This window comes from Etheostoma cragini, chromosome 6 (assembly GCF_013103735.1).
Source record: "Etheostoma cragini isolate CJK2018 chromosome 6, CSU_Ecrag_1.0, whole genome shotgun sequence".
In the NCBI taxonomy this organism is placed as follows: Eukaryota; Metazoa; Chordata; class Actinopteri; order Perciformes; family Percidae; genus Etheostoma; species Etheostoma cragini.
The window spans coordinates 17,687,544-17,706,673 of NC_048412.1; the positions used below are offsets into that span (position 1 = coordinate 17,687,544).

Consider the following 19,130-nt stretch of genomic DNA (forward strand, 5'->3'; position numbering starts at 1 on the left):
TGTTGGGTCACCTGAGAGAAAACAGAGTGAACGAGAGATATGGGTCTCATAGGATACAGAGGGAAGAAACTAAAAACAGAAGGCTGAAATTTTGGGAAATGAGCTTATTTGCTTTCTAACTTGAAAGTTGGATCAATATGAAGAAGATAAATACGTCTCTCACACTGTATGTGTGCTAAACATGAAGGTACAGCTATGACCACTTAGCTTAGCATAAAAACTGGAAATGGCAACAGTTATCCTGGCTCTATCTCATTAACACATTAGTCTTTATGTTGTTAATTTAATATGTACAAAACCTAAGGTGTTCAAATTATATGTTTTACGTTGAATCATGTCCCAGATATTTTTGTGAAGGGGTGCAGCAACTTCAGTGACTCTCTACTGATGCACTCAAACCGCTAAGCCCCAAGACTCCAGGAAGTTGCTGCTCCCCGCCAGAAAAAGCCAGTTGACTTTATCACCTGTAGACGGAACCAGGCTAGCTTTCTGCTGCCATTTCCTGTCTTATTGCTATGCTAAGCTAATGGTCTCCTGTCCCCCAGCTTTTAGAGCCATCCAACTCTATGCAAGAAAGCCAATAACTGTATTCCCCAAAATGTTCCTCTAAAAATGTTTTATGAAAGTAAGTTCCAAAATAATCTCTTCTTCCATGGGTGTGTGCTGTGTGTCCTGACATGGTGTTTCTCATTTAAAGTGATGAGATTCGTGTTGCAGCGGAGGTTAAAACTTTTTCCTATCTTCGGAGTACCTACTGTAAATAATCTTCTCTTGCTTGACCGTTTTCTCCCTTCCATCTCTCCCACTGTATATTCCTAAGCTTGTAAATATAAAAATGGAGATGTCACAGCTTTTTTTTCTTCAAGCCCTTGTTTCTGTTAATGAGGACAATGATCATCACTCACTCACTCTTTACTGTGATTCAGGCCTTGAATAAGCTTTAGCTCCAGAAGAATTACTCTGCAGTATCTGTCGCACCTTTTTCTGTCCTCCCTTTGAAACCACCATGCAGAAGAGGAGGGCGAAGATAATTATGTATTTTCATTTCCAACACAAATGTGTGCCTGTGCGCGCTTCAAGTTAGACTGAGTCATGAAGATACTCGATAGTGATACTCTGATTTTGAATAAAATCCAGTTTCAATTCAACTGGGGGGGGGGGGTTATTATATTATATTTGGTCACTATCACTTGAATTGCGCTGTTGTAATTTATATGCGCTGTTCAGCTGATTTATCTTGTCTGTTTTTGTCAACATAGGTGCTGCCATTTTCATAATGCATTAACACGCATTTGTTGTTTGCGCTGTAATTTTCCGCAATGTCCCGTTTTGCAGCAGTGCCGACAGATGGTATCGGGGGCGAAGACATTTGAGCTAATTAGGATCGTTTTGAAAATGGTTTATTTAAATACTCCAGTTGGTTTGACCTCTTCCTCTGTTTTTTCTTTGCTAATTTCATGCTTTTGCCCTTAACCCCAGAGCTTACCTTTTGCTCACATTGCTTCGTCCAGAAACACTAGTGCACCTCTCAAAACTTGAGCGTAAAAAAAACCCCAAAAAGGGTCAACACTATGGCAGTAATCCTCCATCATGTGCAGGGGTTATTGCTGTTTGGCTTCCCTCTGTTCTAGTTTGCCAACGCAGGGAGAGGTGCATGTTGGGTGTTGCTGCTCAAAGCTTCATGTCTCCTGTGTTTGTCTGATCATGGAGTGTGAGTGTGTGTTGTCTCCAGTTCATCAAGATACACTGAGCACCTGCAAACGTTACCGCAGAAAGTTAGATACATTGTAAAAATGTAACCACAGAAGAGAATATTTGTCACTACAGTGTTAGCACATCATCAGAGTTCTGATGTTTTACTGAATGTTATACAAGTCTGTTACCACCTTTTTGTAAACTCTTTTTTTTCTGATCACTCATTGAAACAGCTAAATATCAACCCAAATCAGTTTGGTGTGAGCAAAGTTAGATTATAAAAACAATCTTGCTTACTAAGCACCTATCAAGTTCAACATTTCACATGTCCCTGTAAATAACCTCTCTCTGTTTCTTTTTTGAAAAATTGAGTTGGAAGTTGACTGAAGATGTGACAAAAGCTGATAGTCTGTGTATATTTGATAAGTTGAATTGCTCTTACTGCTGTTCTCATCAATGATGCTATATCACCGGCCTTTGAGTGTCCAATCCTTTCTGGTGTGATGAACATGCACTCATTCTATTATTGTCACAGTCAATATATGCATACTTTAAAAGCTAAATACATGTCCATATTTTTCTATCAGTTTTATTTTGTTTTTACACAAAGCCTATATCAGATTGCATAAGGAAGACTACCATTTTTAGTGCTTTCATTGAGTTCCATTTTCCTTGCATATTTAATATATCTCTGGTTTTGCTTGTCTTTGCACCAGTGACTGTAAGCAGTCGGTGTGCTCTTAATTTAACAGGGAGGTGATTTCTAGTTTTCTATGACTTTTTGCCTCTTACAAAAACCTCAACTCAACATTTTCTCTCATTACCTCCTTGGGAAGACAGATTTTTTTTTTTTTGGGGGGGGGGCGATTGTTGCTATACATTTGCGCTCTACGATGCACACTGTTGTTGGAAAGCCACATTTCAGAAATGCCATTCATTAACTTTGTGACTCTTGTGATATCAACTTTACACCGAGGTATTGGCCTTTACAGTACGTGGACCGCATTTACAGAATTCACTTAATACAGACTGTTTGATGACCCAGTTCCAGTGGACCAGCCATAACCTCAGTCACAACATTAACAGAAACCTAAGCAATGGCTGTACACTTATTAGTAAATAACTATACAAATATATATTTTTTAGATTATATGATGTAAGAACATGCATTCATGTTGCTAAAGCATCTTTTCAGCTTCACCAGACATTCAAAGGGAAATGTTTTATTATGACGTCTGTAAAATTATTTTACAGTAACAGCAAAACTGGTGATATTTTGATAATTGTATAGCCAAAATCACTTCTTTAATGTTAAGTATTGATACCATTCGGCACAACTATCAGTTGTCTTCTTTTTTTTTTAGGCATTTGACCAACATAGCTCTTGCTTGTAAACATTTAACTCGTTAATTTGCCGAACTTTGACGTATGTACTTGTGTGCTTTTCATTATACTTATTGGAAATAATAATAATAATAGGAAATACCATAGGTGGTCCCATGGGTTTTGAAATCCATACAAGGTTTATGCATAATTGGGTCCACTACAGTCAAATGGTCTAGATGTGGCCAGCTAGACTTATTTGTAAGATGAACACTTAAAGCTGCCTGAATTCAAAGTTTTTATACAAATTAGATGCTTACATGTATTTCAATATTGATAATAGATTGTTTTTCTTCACTATGTAGATGGACCATATTCTTTCCGAAAGAGGTGTAGCTCCCCCAAGTGGCAGTTCAGTGGTAGGTCAGCTCTAAAGTCTTTAGGTCGAACAATCTTGATATTACAGTACTTCTGTTTACTTAGAAAACAGATTTATTTGAGTTGTTAATTAACTTGTTTAACCTGGCCATAGCTGTCAATCTGACAGTTATTACTTGTAACAAAATATTCAATGATTCAGATGTAAAGTGAAACATTTCTAAACGTTGTAATCATTTGCGCGGGGAAGGCTTAAAATGTGTTAATTATTTGAACAGGAACAACAGCTAAGTTTTTTTTTGTGAGGATAAAATATAAATTGGAAGTTAGATTTTTGTCTGAATTTATCAGCTCTCAAACACACCAATTCTTCTTGCTCTAACATCTTTCTCCAAATGCACCTATAGTGTACAGCAGACGGCTCTTTAGGCAAAGTGCGTAGCTTCATAATGGAGCACATCAGCTTTGCTGTTCAGCCTTGTTGCCTGTCGTGATGTTGTAAGTTTCTGTGTGAAAATACTTTGAGTTGCCCACCAGTGGATCGGTGAATTGCAGTCGCAGTTTGCTAATGCCGTGTGATCATTGGCTTGTGTTAAGCGTCACCTATCGCCAATTTCCAAGCAGGAAGAGTTTCGTTAAGATTTCAGCTTATTTTAACCCTGCCATAAGTACCTGATCTCAGTGTGCATGGCTTTAGGTGTTAACATCAAGCATTAGCCCTCTAACAACTGCACATGTCCCGTATGTGCAGCTCCTGTGTTGACGCGCGCTGTCATGTGGACGCCTGGGTGCGCGCACGCTGCCTCCTATTAGCGTCATATGATTACGCAGCCAACGTCACCGCTGCTGTCCTAATCTTGGTTTCCGGTGTTATGGCTGCTTGCTGCGAAGGGTGACAGTAATGTAGGATATTTGGAAAAGACCGCGTGTGTTTAGGATGGCGGTGACACAGATGTTTCGACTGTTTATTTGTCGGACGGCAGCTCCTGCGACGCTTCGCACGCACAGGAAGTACAGCAAGGTGCGCGGGCTTATTATAACTGCCGGGAAAAAACGACAGCTAACGTTAGCTAACAGTACAGTTTGTGTTATGTCAGTGTTGAGAGGTAGAGGTTGTTCTTGATGCTTGACAACTGTGTGAAGCTGTTTTGTGCTATGCGAAACCTGTTTTATTTTTAGTTCAAAAGCTATCTCAGTTTCAGTTGTTGGACATGGTTTTCCACTTGTTTTTTGAAAATACCCGAAATGTAGGTTTATATACTGTACATTAGTGTTTCATATGAGCTTCATAGACCCCTCCTTCCTCTCATTTAGTTCCCATGTGGTTCACTAAAAAATAAAGAAAAGTAGTCAATTTATTTTACAGAATACCTCGAAATTGATCATTTGGGGTTTGTCTGTCAATATGTCATATACAATTTAATGTAAACTATGAGTGGGTGATGAAAAAGTGAGAATAAAATGACCAAGGTAATAGATACTTTAAAGAATGAGGTACTACTTCCCCATAATGCAGCCATCAAGGTGAAGAAAAGACAACATTGAAGCATTGTCACACTGTTTCAAAACAATATTAATATTAGTGTATCAATACACACTCTTTATTAGGCACACCTAGTTAAAACTAATGCAGTCTTATTCAACAGCCCGGAAGTAATCAAACCTTCATGAATGTCACCATGTCCAATTTTTGTTACATTTCCATATAATGTTTTTTAACTGGTTCATAGAGGTGTTTTTTTAACTTAGTGGTTGCATTGCACTCCTTTCATCCCTTTTCATCTTTGCTGTTTGTCTGCAGGTGTGCCCAGCTTCATCTGAGCAACTGCGAGTCTTTGAGTCATTCAGGGAAAAACAAAGCAATAAGAGGAGAGATGAAGCTCCAGGAATTGGCCTCAGTATCCGACTGGCTGATGGCCGGACAGTAAAGGGGACAGCTGGGGTCACCACACCTCTCTTTGTTGCTCAGAGTGTCCGGTAAATTAATTTTACAGAAATGTGTTCCATTATTGTTTTTGTTTTTACTTTAGTGATATAACAGGGTTGTTATCTCTGCTTGCAGTGCGAAAGGTGCACTGGTCAGTAAGGTGAATGGAGAGTTGTGGGAGCTCGGACGGCCCCTAGAGGCAGATTGCGAACTACAACTTCTGGGGTTTGACACAGTTGAGGGAAGACAGGTGATCACTCTTTTGTTTTGTTTTCATACTTTTGTTTTTTGCTTTTGTGTTGTTTCAGTTTGTTGGATTTGTCAATTGGATGTGTCAAGTTTCTTCTCTCAGTCCCCCTTCCTTGACTTCAGTGGAAAAGGAAGGACATATAATGGGTTAGACAGAAACATAATTCAGTAAAAGACAAAAAAAGGGTAATCAAGAGATTACAAATAAACTTAAAAAGTCAGATAACAGTTCAGTTCTGGAACAAGTAATCCAAGGGAGAGTGTCTTTAGGTCTTTTGTAAAGGATGGTTCTGTGTTTCTTTTTTTGATGTGGGGGGGGTCATTTTTAGGCCTTTATTATGACAGGACAGCTGAAGACATGAAAGGGGAGAGAGAGAGGGAGAATGACATGCAGTAAAGGGCAGCAGGTTCAAAGGGCCCGCTGCGTTGAGTAATAAACCTCTATATATGGGCACCCGCTCTACCAGCTGAGCTAACCGGGCGTCCCTGTGTTTCTAAGGCTAGATAGTTAAGTAGACTCTGAAGAAATGTCACTAGCTGTTATTTGGATGTTTTCAAGTCAGTTGGAGACATTTCATATCCAAAAAGACCGTTCCAAACACTCATTAGATCTCTACAAATCTCTTCAAATACTCTTTATCACCCTCCCTGTCTAGGCGGCATGGAGGACAGGAGCATGCGTCCTGGGCGGAGTGTTGGAAAAGGTATTTGGTGCAGAGGTGTGCAGAGAAGGAGCGTCGGTGCTCGGGCTTTACTGCGACCATCTGCTGAACAGCAGGTGAGATTTTCATGTAACTGTCTCTGATAACGCACTCCAGGTGCAATCTGTTCTGGAAACGAGATCAAGTGTGGGCTTTTAGCCACAGTGGTGTAGTCTGCAAAATCTGTCTATGTGGCCTTGTGTGGACCATTTGCACTTGTAGAGTGCTTAAGAATTACTGACCTACACTACAAAATAGAGTATTTCTTTAATATTTGGGGGCTTCTCTTCCCTTCCTTATGTGGCTTCTTGACATTTATACATCCGTGTTAACAATATAATTTTTCTTATAGCTATACGTTATGTAGTGCTGCTACAATGACCCTTTTTCCAGTACAGGGATTATTAAATGTTTATTTTACATGATCTTTGCAGAACAACTGACCTCTTCTCCTTTCATTTACTGCTGCAGATTTTTCGGTTTCCAATGTTTCACCTGAATCTTTCTTCTTCACTTGCAGTGCCTTGTCTCTGAGTGATGTGGAGGACAGATGTAAACAAGCTGCAGCCCTTAAACTTCCTCTGTCCAGACTGGAGCTGAATACAGAAGAGGTCCAAGAGCTCTTCCAGGTCAGATACACAAATGTCTTTTGTTTTCTGCTGCTGTTGTTGTTAATGTTAGTACTTACAGCCGTGCTTTCCTTTCAATGACAGTATATGTTATTTAGCAGATCAATCTTAATGTAGGCTTGGTGAATTTATTCTACCCGGGAACAGTACTCTTTGTACCTCACACCGAGTAAAAGTATCAACAGAGTAATGTATTATTTCAATGAAAAAACATTGTTAGTTTTCTGTTGTGTTTGTTATTGCAGATCATTATTCTGCCATGTTGAACTTCTCTGGTCATGTTGCAGCTTGTGTAATTGAGTGTTTATTAAAATGTTGCCTTTTGATAACATGTAGCCATGATATTACTTACCGTTTTGGAGTGGCTCCTGTTTATGGTGTGCCAGGGATATTTTCTACTGTCCCTCTCCGTGTTTACTTACCGAGGTCAGGCCCCTTCCTAATGTCCCGCTAATGTGAATGTTTTGTGGGTTGTACTTCTTATAGAACAGTAAGCTAAGAATGCAGCTTGTTGAGGAGCAGATGAATGGCCCCACCATCACAGTATACAGGTATTAAAACACACACACACGCACAAACACACTCACCCTGAATTTCACCTAAACATTAAACATTTTTCATGCTTTCTATGTGGATCAGGTGTGGAGACAGTATAGCGGTCTGTGACGGCCCCCTACTCCCACACACTGGCCTCCTCAAGGTCTTCAAGACAATCCAGGTATGTAAGTATGTGTCTCTCTCTCTCACTCTCTCTCTCTCTCTCTCTCTCTCTCACTCACTCACTCACTCACTCACTCACTCACTCACTGCTTGCTTCTTTGTAGTTTTATGTACTCTTGACACATCTCTTCTTTTAGGTTGACCTGCATTTTTCTTGCACAACTGCTCCCATATATGCCTTCCACATTAGCCCTTTTATTCAATTTTATCTTATGGATTGATAAAATCCTACCAGGTTTTAAATCTAGAGCCTGGCTTCACAATTGTTATTTGTACAGGTTTCCCCATATTGAGCCCTTTATTGCGTATTACAATTATGTTGCGTGCGAACATAATTGTAATGTTATTCATATAGGGCAAATACATCATTATTCAGGGTTAGTGCTGCTGTATTATGTACACACAATATTGTTGCTAAATATTTGACACATTCCAGACTTTTTTGGCAAAAGACTTTGCATTTAGTATACGGAATTCTTTTGTTTTATTTTTTTGGGGGGGTTCATGTCAACCGTGCTATTATGCAAACAAACAAAATTTAAAGGGTTAAAATAATGAAAATGAATGACTATTTGGTAGTGATTATAAGGACGGAAGTATGTTAATAGATTTAACTCAGTGAAAGTGGACAATAATAATTTATAATTCTATGGCAGTTTTTGGAGGCCGACATTTTTTCCTCTTAAGGAATTCAGAGCACGGCTGTAGTAAAAAAACGTTAGATTAATTAACTGTACTGTCCCGCAGTACTTGTCCTTGTAGGCTATTTGCAGTATATTAAACGTTTTTGACCTAATTATTTTGCACTGAAATGACACTTGTCTGTCGGCTTGATGCACTGCATCAGCGCTCTGTGCATGTCTTCGCACGAAGCGGCTGAACATTGGAGCTCGGCTTTTTTTTTTTTTTGCGTTTGGATGATGGAGGCTTTTTGCGTTTGGATGATAGAGGCTTAACATCCAGCGGGGTCTGGGTGTGTCTGGGGAACGCTACCGTCGTCGCAGGTGGGTGCGCCTGTAGGCCTAGTTATAAAACGATTATTAAACTATGAAATTTGCCAATTCTGATATGTTAATATAGCCTGCTCAAAACAGACAGGCCAACCTAAAGTAGACAAGTTAGCTTACCGTTTTTAGGTTATATGCCATGTTTGTAGTCGAGCTGCGATATGCAAACTGTTACTTGCAAACTTTGCATTCAACTTTTTTTCCGCTATCTATTTTTGTAAAATGCTGCCACACTGTCAATGTGTTTGACATGGTTGAGGAGGACTGACTGGAAATTAAACACTCACAATTAAAGAAATATTCAGCAAACCAATAAAACAAGGCTTTCTAGGCCTGACGGTCTATGCATCCACCTGATGAAATTAACACAGCTAAAAATCAACCAGTCAGAAGTTTGGTCGAGCCAGAACGTATCGACCAATAAATCGGCTAGTTGAGTGGGAGATTCCAGCCCTATTTGAAACCATTTGGCACAGTTCCCTGTGGGACACATGCTGGGCAGTAGAATTTTCCCTGTCTTTATTGATCAAGGGAGATATTAGTTTGCCACATTGATTCCATGGCATCCAGGCTGGAAATATCAGCAGCAGGATGTTGTATGTCAGGGGCCAGTTTCATGTGCTTGGCCCTTACAAACACTGCCATCCATCAGACGTGCTGTCACTCAAAATCAGTTTACCCATCCTTTTCTAGCTGACCCTTTCTTCCCCTTTCTCTTTTGTCACCTCTTTGTTCACTTATTATTGTCTCTGTCTCTCTCCCTCTTCTCCTCACTCCACATCTAAAAAATCCAAGCTGTCACCCGTGACTCTGGCCAATCAGACAGAGTCCTCAGGTTTGATGCGTCTTTTAGGTGTTGCCTTTCCAGGAGAGAAGGACAAGGAGGAGTGGGAGAGGGAGCAGGAAGAGGCGAGGAGAAGAGACCACAGACGCATTGGGACGGTAAGACAAAATCTAAATTAAAAATGGTGTATCAAATTAAATCAAATAGAGCAATTGGCTTAAGAAATGTTTTCTGTTCATAAATGCCATGTGTTCATGTTTTTGCATAGGACCAGGAGTTGTTCTTCTTTAATGATGTAAGTCCAGGCAGCTGCTTTTTCCTGCCTAAAGGAGCATACATCTACAACACCCTCACTGACTTTATTAAGGTAAACATGCACTCTATTCCCAGTCACTGACTACATGTAATTGGCCTGCAATTCTCTGACTTTACATTTGATTCTATATAAGAGCATTTTACAAGACCAATACATCAGCAGAATTACTTAAATAAAAGTCATAGGCCTATTTAATTATTTATAATTAAAGCCTTCAGTTTTAGAACTATTCCATATTTCCATTTTATGTGCTCCAGATTACAGGACAACAATTAATGTTGCCAAAGAAAGAAAAGTGGAACCTCAAACAGTAACACCCCTCTAATGGCCATATAGAAAAACACAAGTTTGTTTGTTTATATTAAGGTGGAGAGGGCTTACAAATTATGAAATAGTATAAGTGTTGTATAGCTTTTGGTGTGGAAGGATAAAAGCAGATTTCAGTTGCATAAATTTGTTACAATAGAATTACTATGGGATTACTGTATAACTTAGTATTTACTGTATTTTGACTGGTCATCCCAGACACAAATTTATAAAAAGAAGCTTGGTTATAACTTCACCTGCATCCTCTATTGCATTGAGTCTTCAGCAACAACTTAAAAATGAACTGAAACTGTATAATCCTGTTTAGCACTTACGCAACTAAAGCTGAAATACCCCTCGTCTGAATTTGATTATATAAACTCCAACTTTGACCTTAGTTCGGTTTAGGTAATCAGAAAATGCTGTTTACTTTATTTAGAATGTTTCCTTCATTGGTTTAAAACTGTAATGTCCATGTTAACGTCTCTCACGCACACACACAAACATGCACATGCATTAACATAACAATAAATAAAGCTGTGTCAATTGGACGATATACATGTGTTCATGTCAGCCGTCAGGATATTACTCGTTAGCCTTCAGTTATTGCGCTGTTGTGACAGTCTGACCCCGGCCTGCACTCATTGTCACACATCCTTCCTTCCTGACGTCTTGTAGAGTGAATACCAAAAGCGAGGATTCAACGAGGTTGTGACCCCAACCCTGTACAGCACTGCATTGTGGGAGCGCTCGGGCCACTGGGAACACTACAGCGAGAACATGTTCACTGTGACATCAGAGGGCTCTCAGACCTACGCACTCAAACCCATGAACTGTCCTGCGCACTGGTAAATGCACGCACGCAAAGACATGGACATGCACACATTCCTGTACTCTAGTGTCTTAATAGTGACTTAACCTCACTCTCCTCTCCTGTGTTTAGTCTTATGTTTGAGCAGCGTGTTCGCTCGTGGAGGGAGCTTCCTCTGCGATGGGCCGACTTTGGGGCGCTGCATCGAAATGAGCTCTCCGGAGCGCTGGGAGGTCTCACTCGTGTTCGAAGGTTCTGCCAGGACGATGCTCACATCTTCTGTACACCTGAGCAGGTACACATTCCACATACAAACATGCATACCAAAATGCCTTGTTGCAGATTTAAGTAAGTGTGGTAGACATTGAATGGGACACATGTGGGACCATATTACAGTGATTAGGGCTGTACAAATAACTCCAGAAACATTCCAGGAGGCCTCTGCCTGTATGAATGAAGGTCTTTGTCCTGCTCAAACATTACACCTCCTTATGTGCATCACTCTGGCTGTACATTCTGTATAATCCTGATCCCCCAAATAGTGCACCGGAAAGTTCCCGCGATACCTATTGCGTTCCTCCAGACCTTCTGTTGACATTCTGTTAATTCACAGAGATCATACTCACAAGATAATCATCATTCTGTTAGGCGCTGAAATACTGATTCAATCTCTGAAGGCATTAGTGTGTGTGTGTGTGTGTGTGTGTGTGTGTGTGTGTGTGTGTGTGTGTGTGTGTGTGTGTGTGTGTGTGTGTGTGTGTGTGTGTGTGTGTGTGTGTGTGTGTGTGTGTGTGTGTGTGTGTGTGTGTGAGATATATAAATAAATAAACTTCCCTGTCTTTAATCTCTTAATTTACATTATTATGTCCTATTATTGCCCTTGTCTTCAACTTTCTTTTAAGCTGGAAGAAGAGATTGTGGCATGCTTGGATTTTGTGAAGAGTGTGTATCAAGTTTTTGGCTTTTCCTTCAACTGCCTCCTGTCTACACGTCCTACACCATGCCTCGGGGAGACTGAACAATGGGATAATGCTGAGCAGGTAAACACACATTCACATTTCACACACATGCACACATTTTATCATATTTTGGTATGCCAAAATTATACATAGTCTTAAATAGGTTTGGGTATGGTTTTTTTTCCCCCATACTGGAGCTTAAATGACTTTTTAAACGCTGTTGGTGTCCAAACAGTGCCTAAATCTGTAAAAGCACAAAACGCCAAGCCAATTGCAGAGCATTTTTTTGCTTCTGTCACATTATAAGTCACTGTGTGCTCAGTTTTCACTCTAGCTGCAAGTCTTGGATCTCCAGTTAACAAGCACAACCATTGTCAGAAGCAGGAATAGCCCCTAAATGTCTTTTTAACAATATAACATAGCTATAAAAAAAACGTAAGTTAAACTTCTTTGATAATTTCTTTTTAAAACAAATACATGAATATACAGTCCAATACAGGAACAAAATATTTTGGCGGCACATCATTCACACAAAGAATTATTTACTATTAATATTATTTGTTATTTTTACAAACTTAATACCAGTAGTGGAATGTAACTAAGTACATTTACTCAAACACTGTACTTCAGTACAAATTTGTGGTACTTGTACTTTTAATCTTTTATTTTCGTGCCACTTTCTACTTCTACTTTGGTTTGCAGTCTCATTCGCGGATTGGATGAATTCTTACCACGTGCTATGCGTCACACAGTATACAATATGGCTGCTCTCGTGAAGCTGAAAGCGCGTAGAATTTTATTAATCTGACAGACAATACATAGCATGTTAGCGCTAGCATGCTACTGTTAGCCACCTCATCTCGGCTAGTTACGTAGAAAGACGTGCCGATTTTGAGTTCAGCGAGAGCATTTAAGAGGTAACAAAATTTGCGTGCCGTTTGGTTTTGGTACTTTGGTACCCTAGTCCTATACAGTCCAGCTGTTCAAATCTGTATGCACTGTATTTTGGACCCAGTTTCAGTGCAGTTCCTGTAGGAAACAAATCTTGAAACATATTAAATTACGTGGTGTAATGATTTCCTCAATCAGTTACACGAGTGGTACTTTCCTATAACCTGCTGCGCTTCGGGCTGCTGGGTAGATGTATATCTCTTAATCTCCATGGATGCCTTTTTAAATAGGCCCAGTGGCACTTTGAAGCTGAATAAATTGAGTGTAATTGAACATTATGGTTTCTCGCTCTCACAGCCACACACACACAGACAAACCAACAAAGTGGTGCATTAATGTTCTTACATTAACTTCTATGCCTACTTTGTGTGTGTGTGTGTGTAGCAGTTGGAGAGGAGTCTGCAGCACTTTGGTGAATGTTGGGAGTTAAACCCAGGAGACGGAGCCTTCTATGGACCAAAGGTCAGTGGATAGGGCAACATTCAGTAAAAGAAACTGATTTCTATACACTTAGAAGTAATTTATGAAAACAGAAAGGAGCTTAACTTGTGAATTTCCTTTGGTCTTCTTTGAGGCAATTTTATTTTTTACTTTTCCTCATGCAAGTCAGTAAGCAACAAGAGGAAGTCAGCTTCAGGCAGATGTCATGTAGAGGCAGAGAGTGGAGGTAGGTCAAGTCAGGGTGGGGTTAGATACACACTGACACACTCCATGTAACAAACAAACATTCCTCACACTCATCTAGCTAGGGTGTGCTAGCCACAATTAGCTAGATCAGCTTCTCCTGGAAACCCATCTGTTACCACTTCTGTCCACAAAAATGCAGTTTCCCCCCTACAGCATCACAACAGAGAAATAAAGCCTAATGCTAACACACACTCTTACCTGTTTCTTCATAGATTGACATCCAGATCAAAGATGCTCTTGGCAGACAACACCAGTGTGCCACAATCCAGTTGGACTTCCAGCTGCCGATCAGATTTAATCTTCAGTATGTCGGGTGAGTCATTCATAAATTTCTGCATTTGGCTCGAAATCTTTAAATTCATACATGTGTCGTTATTTAAATCTATACGCTGGCACTTTAGTAGCATATTCTTCTCTGTTGAACCAACATGCTTGCACGTTAAAATGGCAGAAGTCTAACTTCATAGGGACCTAATTGGATCATGAAAGATGAGTCCTTTTCTTGAATTGATCAATTTAGGCCAATGTTTTCCCTGTTTCTGCCTTAACGGGCTTTTTGCCTTTTATTAGTCTGTCCTTGTTCCCTCATGGTATGCTTTGCAACGTTGATTAATAATCAGAGAGAGATTAAAACGACGAGCTGCTACGGTATAAATGCTGTGGAAAAATTTCTGATGTAAGCCAGGTTTACATCATCTGACATTATATATCGTCATATAATCCAACCCTCACTCTATTGATAACCATCTTTTTATTCTTTTTACTTTTGTCAGTGGGGACGGACAGTTGCACAGGCCAGTGATGATCCACAGGGCAGTGCTGGGATCACTGGAGAGAATGATCGCTATACTGGCTGAAAACTTTGGAGGGAAATGGTGAGGAGACCTTAATAATCACGTCGAGTCAGATGCATTTTATTAGACTGTTATGATGCAGTCAGTGTACCCAAACCCATCACCTCTCCTTTTACCTCACCCAGGCCACTCTGGTTGTCCCCAGCGCAGGTCATGGTAATTCCTATTGGGGGCAACAGTGAGTCATACAGCAAACAGGTCAGTCTATGATGATGTCTTTCTGTCATTATTAAAGGTGCAATATGTAATACTGACAGCTAGTGTTTAAAATGGTTACTGCAGTACAAATAAGAAATACTGGAGAGAGTCGTCTCCCCTGCCTCGTACTCCCCAGACTAGAAGTTCACGGAGGTTGCTAGGCTGAGCCCGCAGCATCCACAACAATGTTGCTAGACACTTGTCACACATAGCCAGACGTTACTTCAAAGTGGAGTAGCTAACGTTAAATGCTGGCTATATTGACAAAGGCTGTGTTCACACGGAGCTCTGTACTCAACTGACAGACACACCATTTCGGCTTAGACTTACGGTAGGAACTGCTAAAACACAAAAACCTCACTGTCCTCTCCACCGGATGAACAGACATGCTTCCTTGGCTTTTAATTATACAGTAGGAACCACTAAAAATAACTCTACTTTCCCATCCTCTCCACCCGACTAAACACACCTTATTGGTTTAGAATTATGGGAGCAAACGCTACACTGCAAACTCCTTTCTTCCCGATTTAAAGCCCCCCCTCTTTTCTAAAATAATTTACTGTTGTCGGCTACGGCCGCTGAACAGAATACATGTAAACAGCCGTGGCACACTTGCCTGGTCCTCCGGTAACGTTAGCAGTTAGCAGGGTTAGAATGGCGGCGTTAGCCAGGACCGGCCAGGATCACTTTACTGGCTGTGTCTGGATTGTTTTTGTGAGTAACCAACTAGCTATGTAATTCAATGTAAGTACACAAATGTTGAAATTACATAACATGCCCATCCCTAGTAGCCGTGATAAATTAGCCTGAAGCTAATTCTTACCTGTTCAAGAGGAAATTAGCCAACTCTGCAAATAATTACCCAGGGTTTTTATCTACATCTCTGGTCATGCAACTGTAAGAAACGTGCCATTTTTTAGGTTGGGTATAATCTATGTCCGTTGATCCTTTTCGGTTGTTTGCGGCTGTATAAATGTTACAGCTATAGCGAGCTAGGTTTACGTTTTTACAGGTATATCTGGCAACTCGGGGCCTCTTGCATGAAACCAGGGTAAGGGATTAAGCTGGGATATTCAAGTTATCCTGGATGAATTTAGCTTTGACTTGGTCGCACAAAACCTGGTTGAATTAAACCCAGCCAAGTAACCGTGGAGATTTATTCTTTGCGGCTAGCCTGGTCCAGAGCAGGCTAAAAGGCAGGCTAAGATTAATCCTAGAGTCTCGTGTTAAATCAGCTGCCGCTCGGACCTGAAATACACGTTTAAGTTCTTCCGTTGTCTTCTGATTTATTTTTATTAACGTGCATTATTTGTCACTATTGTTGTCATGAGTTTGATTTAAACCCCTACTATTGCAGTTGTTTAGATGGTTAGAAATGGTTGCACTGACACCCAGATGCGGAGTGGCAATTGGGAGAGTCAGGACTTTTCCCGGTGGGACGGCAGTGTTTTGAGGCTGCCTGGCGTGCAGCCGCTGCCCAGTGGCCGCCGCCTGCCGGCAGACCTGTGCATCCCAACAGTGTCCGCTCTCTCTGTAAAAGTAGAGATGAGCAGCGCAGCTACATGGTCTCTGCAGCTTCAGGTTTATAAAGGACGATCCGGAGAGATTAAGTGGGACAATGCAGCAATATTCCCAGATGATAATAATGGCAGACTGGTCAGATACCAATACATTCATGATTTCTTTTTGTTGTTGTTGCTTGTCCTTCTCTAATAAAGGACCATTTGTGTTCCTGCTTAATATGTAGGCCTAAGGTTGATAACAAGACATACGCCAAAACACAAACAGAAATTCCGTTAGGGAACAAAAATTTTAAAAGGCGAAAATACTGGCTAGGGCAATAATTATTTGGAAACTAAAACCAAAATCGCAACACTTAGCTCCACAAACCTGTGTCGCGGTGGGGGAAGGCAGAATTGCGACACACCCCTTCCAACTCCCAGAGTTATCCTTCTCGTCCAGATCCTCTGCTGCCACATCAAGTACTAGTAGTCCTTTTGGCGCCTTATTCCTGAGCGCCGGGAGACTGAGGCAGAAGACACTGGTGTGCTAGCTAGCTAAATTACCATTAGATTAGTTGTCTATCCATACAGTTAACATTACTGATGAATTTGTGGGTTAGCCCAGAGTTGATAACTGTGGTCAAAACAATCATACTAAAAAAAAATTAGCGTGTTGAACTGTGTCGTTATCTTACGTTACCCACCAAGAATTACATTAGCATAAGCTACTTGTTAACCAGCACCTTTACTGTAGGCACCAAAATACTTTTCCCCTTCATTCCCCCTACATCTTGGGAGGGGAATTGTTACCAATATTCTTATCTCTCATTTCAACGAGTTTATGAACCACTAAAATGATTTTGGAAACATTATTTTAAAGTAAATTAGAATTTTTGGTGTTGCATCGGATGTAGTCAACAACAAAATAATGTCATGTGGCCGGAAAAATTTTGTATTAGCCCCCCCCCCCCCCCCCCCCCCCAAAAAAAAAGAAAGAAAAAAGAATCAAGGTTTGTATTGAATTGTGGGTCAAAAATTATGAACCGAATCAAACCAAAGTTTGGTGTACCGTTACAGCCCGTATACTGGCGTTAGCATTGTTGTCAGAAAAGATAGCATTTTCAACTTTCACGTGTTTCCTTAATATCTGATGAGTCATTTTTGGATTTATTACAGGAAATATATGACATTGGACCTTTTTAGGTTGCCTCTTATTTTGAGAACAGTACAAATACAATCTTAAAAGAAGTCCCTCTCTTCTGTTTAGGTGTTCCGGCAGTTGTGTGAAGCTGGCTTCATGGCAAATTTGAATGATGATCAGGGAGCAACCTTAAATAAGAAGATTCGCTCTGCTCAGCTGGCCCAGTACAACTACATATTTGGTAAAGATGAACACTGTGCCTACTTAATATATCCATTGCTACTGATGTTAAATGTTAAGATGTTATTTTTGTGTTTTTGTCCAGTGGTGGGGGATAAGGAGAGTCAGAGTGGAACAGTAAATGTGAGAAGCAGAGGGGGTAAACAGCTTGGGAGGAGGCCGACAGAGGAGGTGCTGACATCCCTTACCCAGCTACGAGACACCAGGAGCAACCTAGACGAGTTTTAATAGAAAAAATCCGGGAAATAATGAGTCACTGATGTAATAAATTTTTTTTACATTTTCAACATGTTATACTTTGTCTGAAGAGATGGCTGCTAAAATTTGTAATAAAAGTATATAAAAGATTCCTTTCTTGTTGGTTTGTCCATTAATGACATCTGCTGATCGGAAAAGAAGAACAGAAGAGATTTAAGGCTATGTTAAGATCCTTATCCGTCTCATATTGGCAAGACTCAGCTACAGTTGCAATTTGTTAGCTAGAATCCAACAAATATACAAACCTCCCTCTTACGTAAGAATGTGTCATGATATCAAAATAGAAAACCAGCCATACCTTTAAAAGACTGGAAGAAAGGGAGGATACGAGGGGGGATTTGACTAAAATAGGAGAGGGAGCAGAAGTGTCAGAGCTGTGTGTTTTCATTTGTGTTTAGTGGAAACAGCCAAGTCAAGGTAAAGGTCAAAAAGATTGGAAGTTTTTTCTTTTAATTGAGAGAAGGCAGCAGGATGGAAAGGACATCAGTCACAACAGAGACAGAGGGCGAGATGGTACTCAGAGAGAATAAACCGGGTCAATTGGACAAAAGCAGCCCCGTCAACAGAGCAGGTTGTGAAAAAGGTGGAGGGGATTGGGTTTTTAGTTCTTCTGGTGATCATTTAAATGGCCAGAGGGGATAGGTGGTGCTGTAAGTCAGACACAGGGCACCTCAGCTTGAAAAAAGGTCTTCAACAAGCTCAGATTGGGCCAAAACAAAGTCAATGGCGTCCATGTTTCTAGTGCACAGACGTAATAGAACATGCTAGAAATGCCTCTAAATCCCTCTCTATTTCTTTACAGGGGGTAATGCTAAGTGGGAGAATCACAGAAGGCCATCAAAAGACCTGAGGCTCAACAGTATGGTGTTAAAGGGTCAGTTCATCGTTTAAGGAAATTCTTGTGTAGCTCATTGAGTCATGCAGGTAACTCTATGCCTCTGCACCGGCGTCAGCCACGGCCTGGTGCATTGTGTTTTTGGGTTGTCTGTCCGTCCCGTTTGTGGAGCTTATTATGTCAGGGCCACCAGAAGGGAAGTTGTTCAAATTTGGCACAAACGTCCACTTGGACTTAAGGATGAAGTGATACTTTTACACAAATTCGTAATAAGATAAAAAATTAAGTGATGACATTTTCTATCCCAAAGGTCAATTTCACTGTAACATAATGGTCTGCAAAAACACTTTTCTACCCAATATTTAATGCCACATGTGACATTATTTTACATTTACTTACAATGTAAGTAATGTTTTAAGTACTTACAAAAAGATTGACTACATATCTTTTATTAAATTGCTTCAAATTTTTCACTTCAACTATTATGAGTCTGGACAGACATGGATGTACAGTAACCTGTAACATAGCAGAGGCATAACGACCACATTGTGGTAATTCTAGTTGGTTTTACGTCTCAGGTTTTGACATACAGTGGGTACGGAAAGTATTCAGACCCCTTTAAATTTTTCACTCTTTGTTTCATTGCAGCCTTTTTCCAA

General features: G+C 40.4%; 1 protein-coding gene across 4 annotated transcripts in view; it reads left to right on the forward strand.

The window, feature by feature from the left end:
- The window catches only part of tars2 (threonyl-tRNA synthetase 2, mitochondrial), an 18,292-nt gene extending 564 nt beyond the window's left edge, over window positions 1-17,728 (forward strand). The window contains exons 2-19 of one of the 4 annotated variants that reach the window (XM_034875043.1): window positions 3,384-3,437; window positions 5,198-5,373; window positions 5,459-5,573; window positions 6,229-6,350; window positions 6,794-6,902; window positions 7,389-7,453; window positions 7,542-7,620; window positions 9,425-9,571; window positions 9,682-9,780; window positions 10,714-10,883; window positions 10,979-11,141; window positions 11,749-11,886; window positions 13,141-13,218; window positions 13,656-13,756; window positions 14,217-14,318; window positions 14,423-14,495; window positions 17,265-17,379; window positions 17,464-17,728. In XM_034875043.1, coding sequence (XP_034730934.1) covers window positions 3,384-3,437; window positions 5,198-5,373; window positions 5,459-5,573; window positions 6,229-6,350; window positions 6,794-6,902; window positions 7,389-7,453; window positions 7,542-7,620; window positions 9,425-9,571; window positions 9,682-9,780; window positions 10,714-10,883; window positions 10,979-11,141; window positions 11,749-11,886; window positions 13,141-13,218; window positions 13,656-13,756; window positions 14,217-14,318; window positions 14,423-14,495; window positions 17,265-17,379; window positions 17,464-17,606 — 2,049 coding nt within the window. In that variant the 3' untranslated portion in view covers window positions 17,607-17,728. Of the gene's footprint in view, window positions 1-3,383; window positions 3,438-4,204; window positions 4,418-5,197; window positions 5,374-5,458; window positions 5,574-6,228; window positions 6,351-6,793; window positions 6,903-7,388; window positions 7,454-7,541; window positions 7,621-9,424; window positions 9,572-9,681; window positions 9,781-10,713; window positions 10,884-10,978; window positions 11,142-11,748; window positions 11,887-13,140; window positions 13,219-13,596; window positions 13,757-14,216; window positions 14,319-14,422; window positions 14,496-17,264; window positions 17,380-17,463 lie in introns of those variants that run through there. The other 3 variants (XM_034875042.1, XM_034875044.1, XR_004657086.1) reach the window with 3 other exon arrangements.
- The last annotated feature ends 1,402 nt before the right edge of the window (window positions 17,729-19,130 follow it).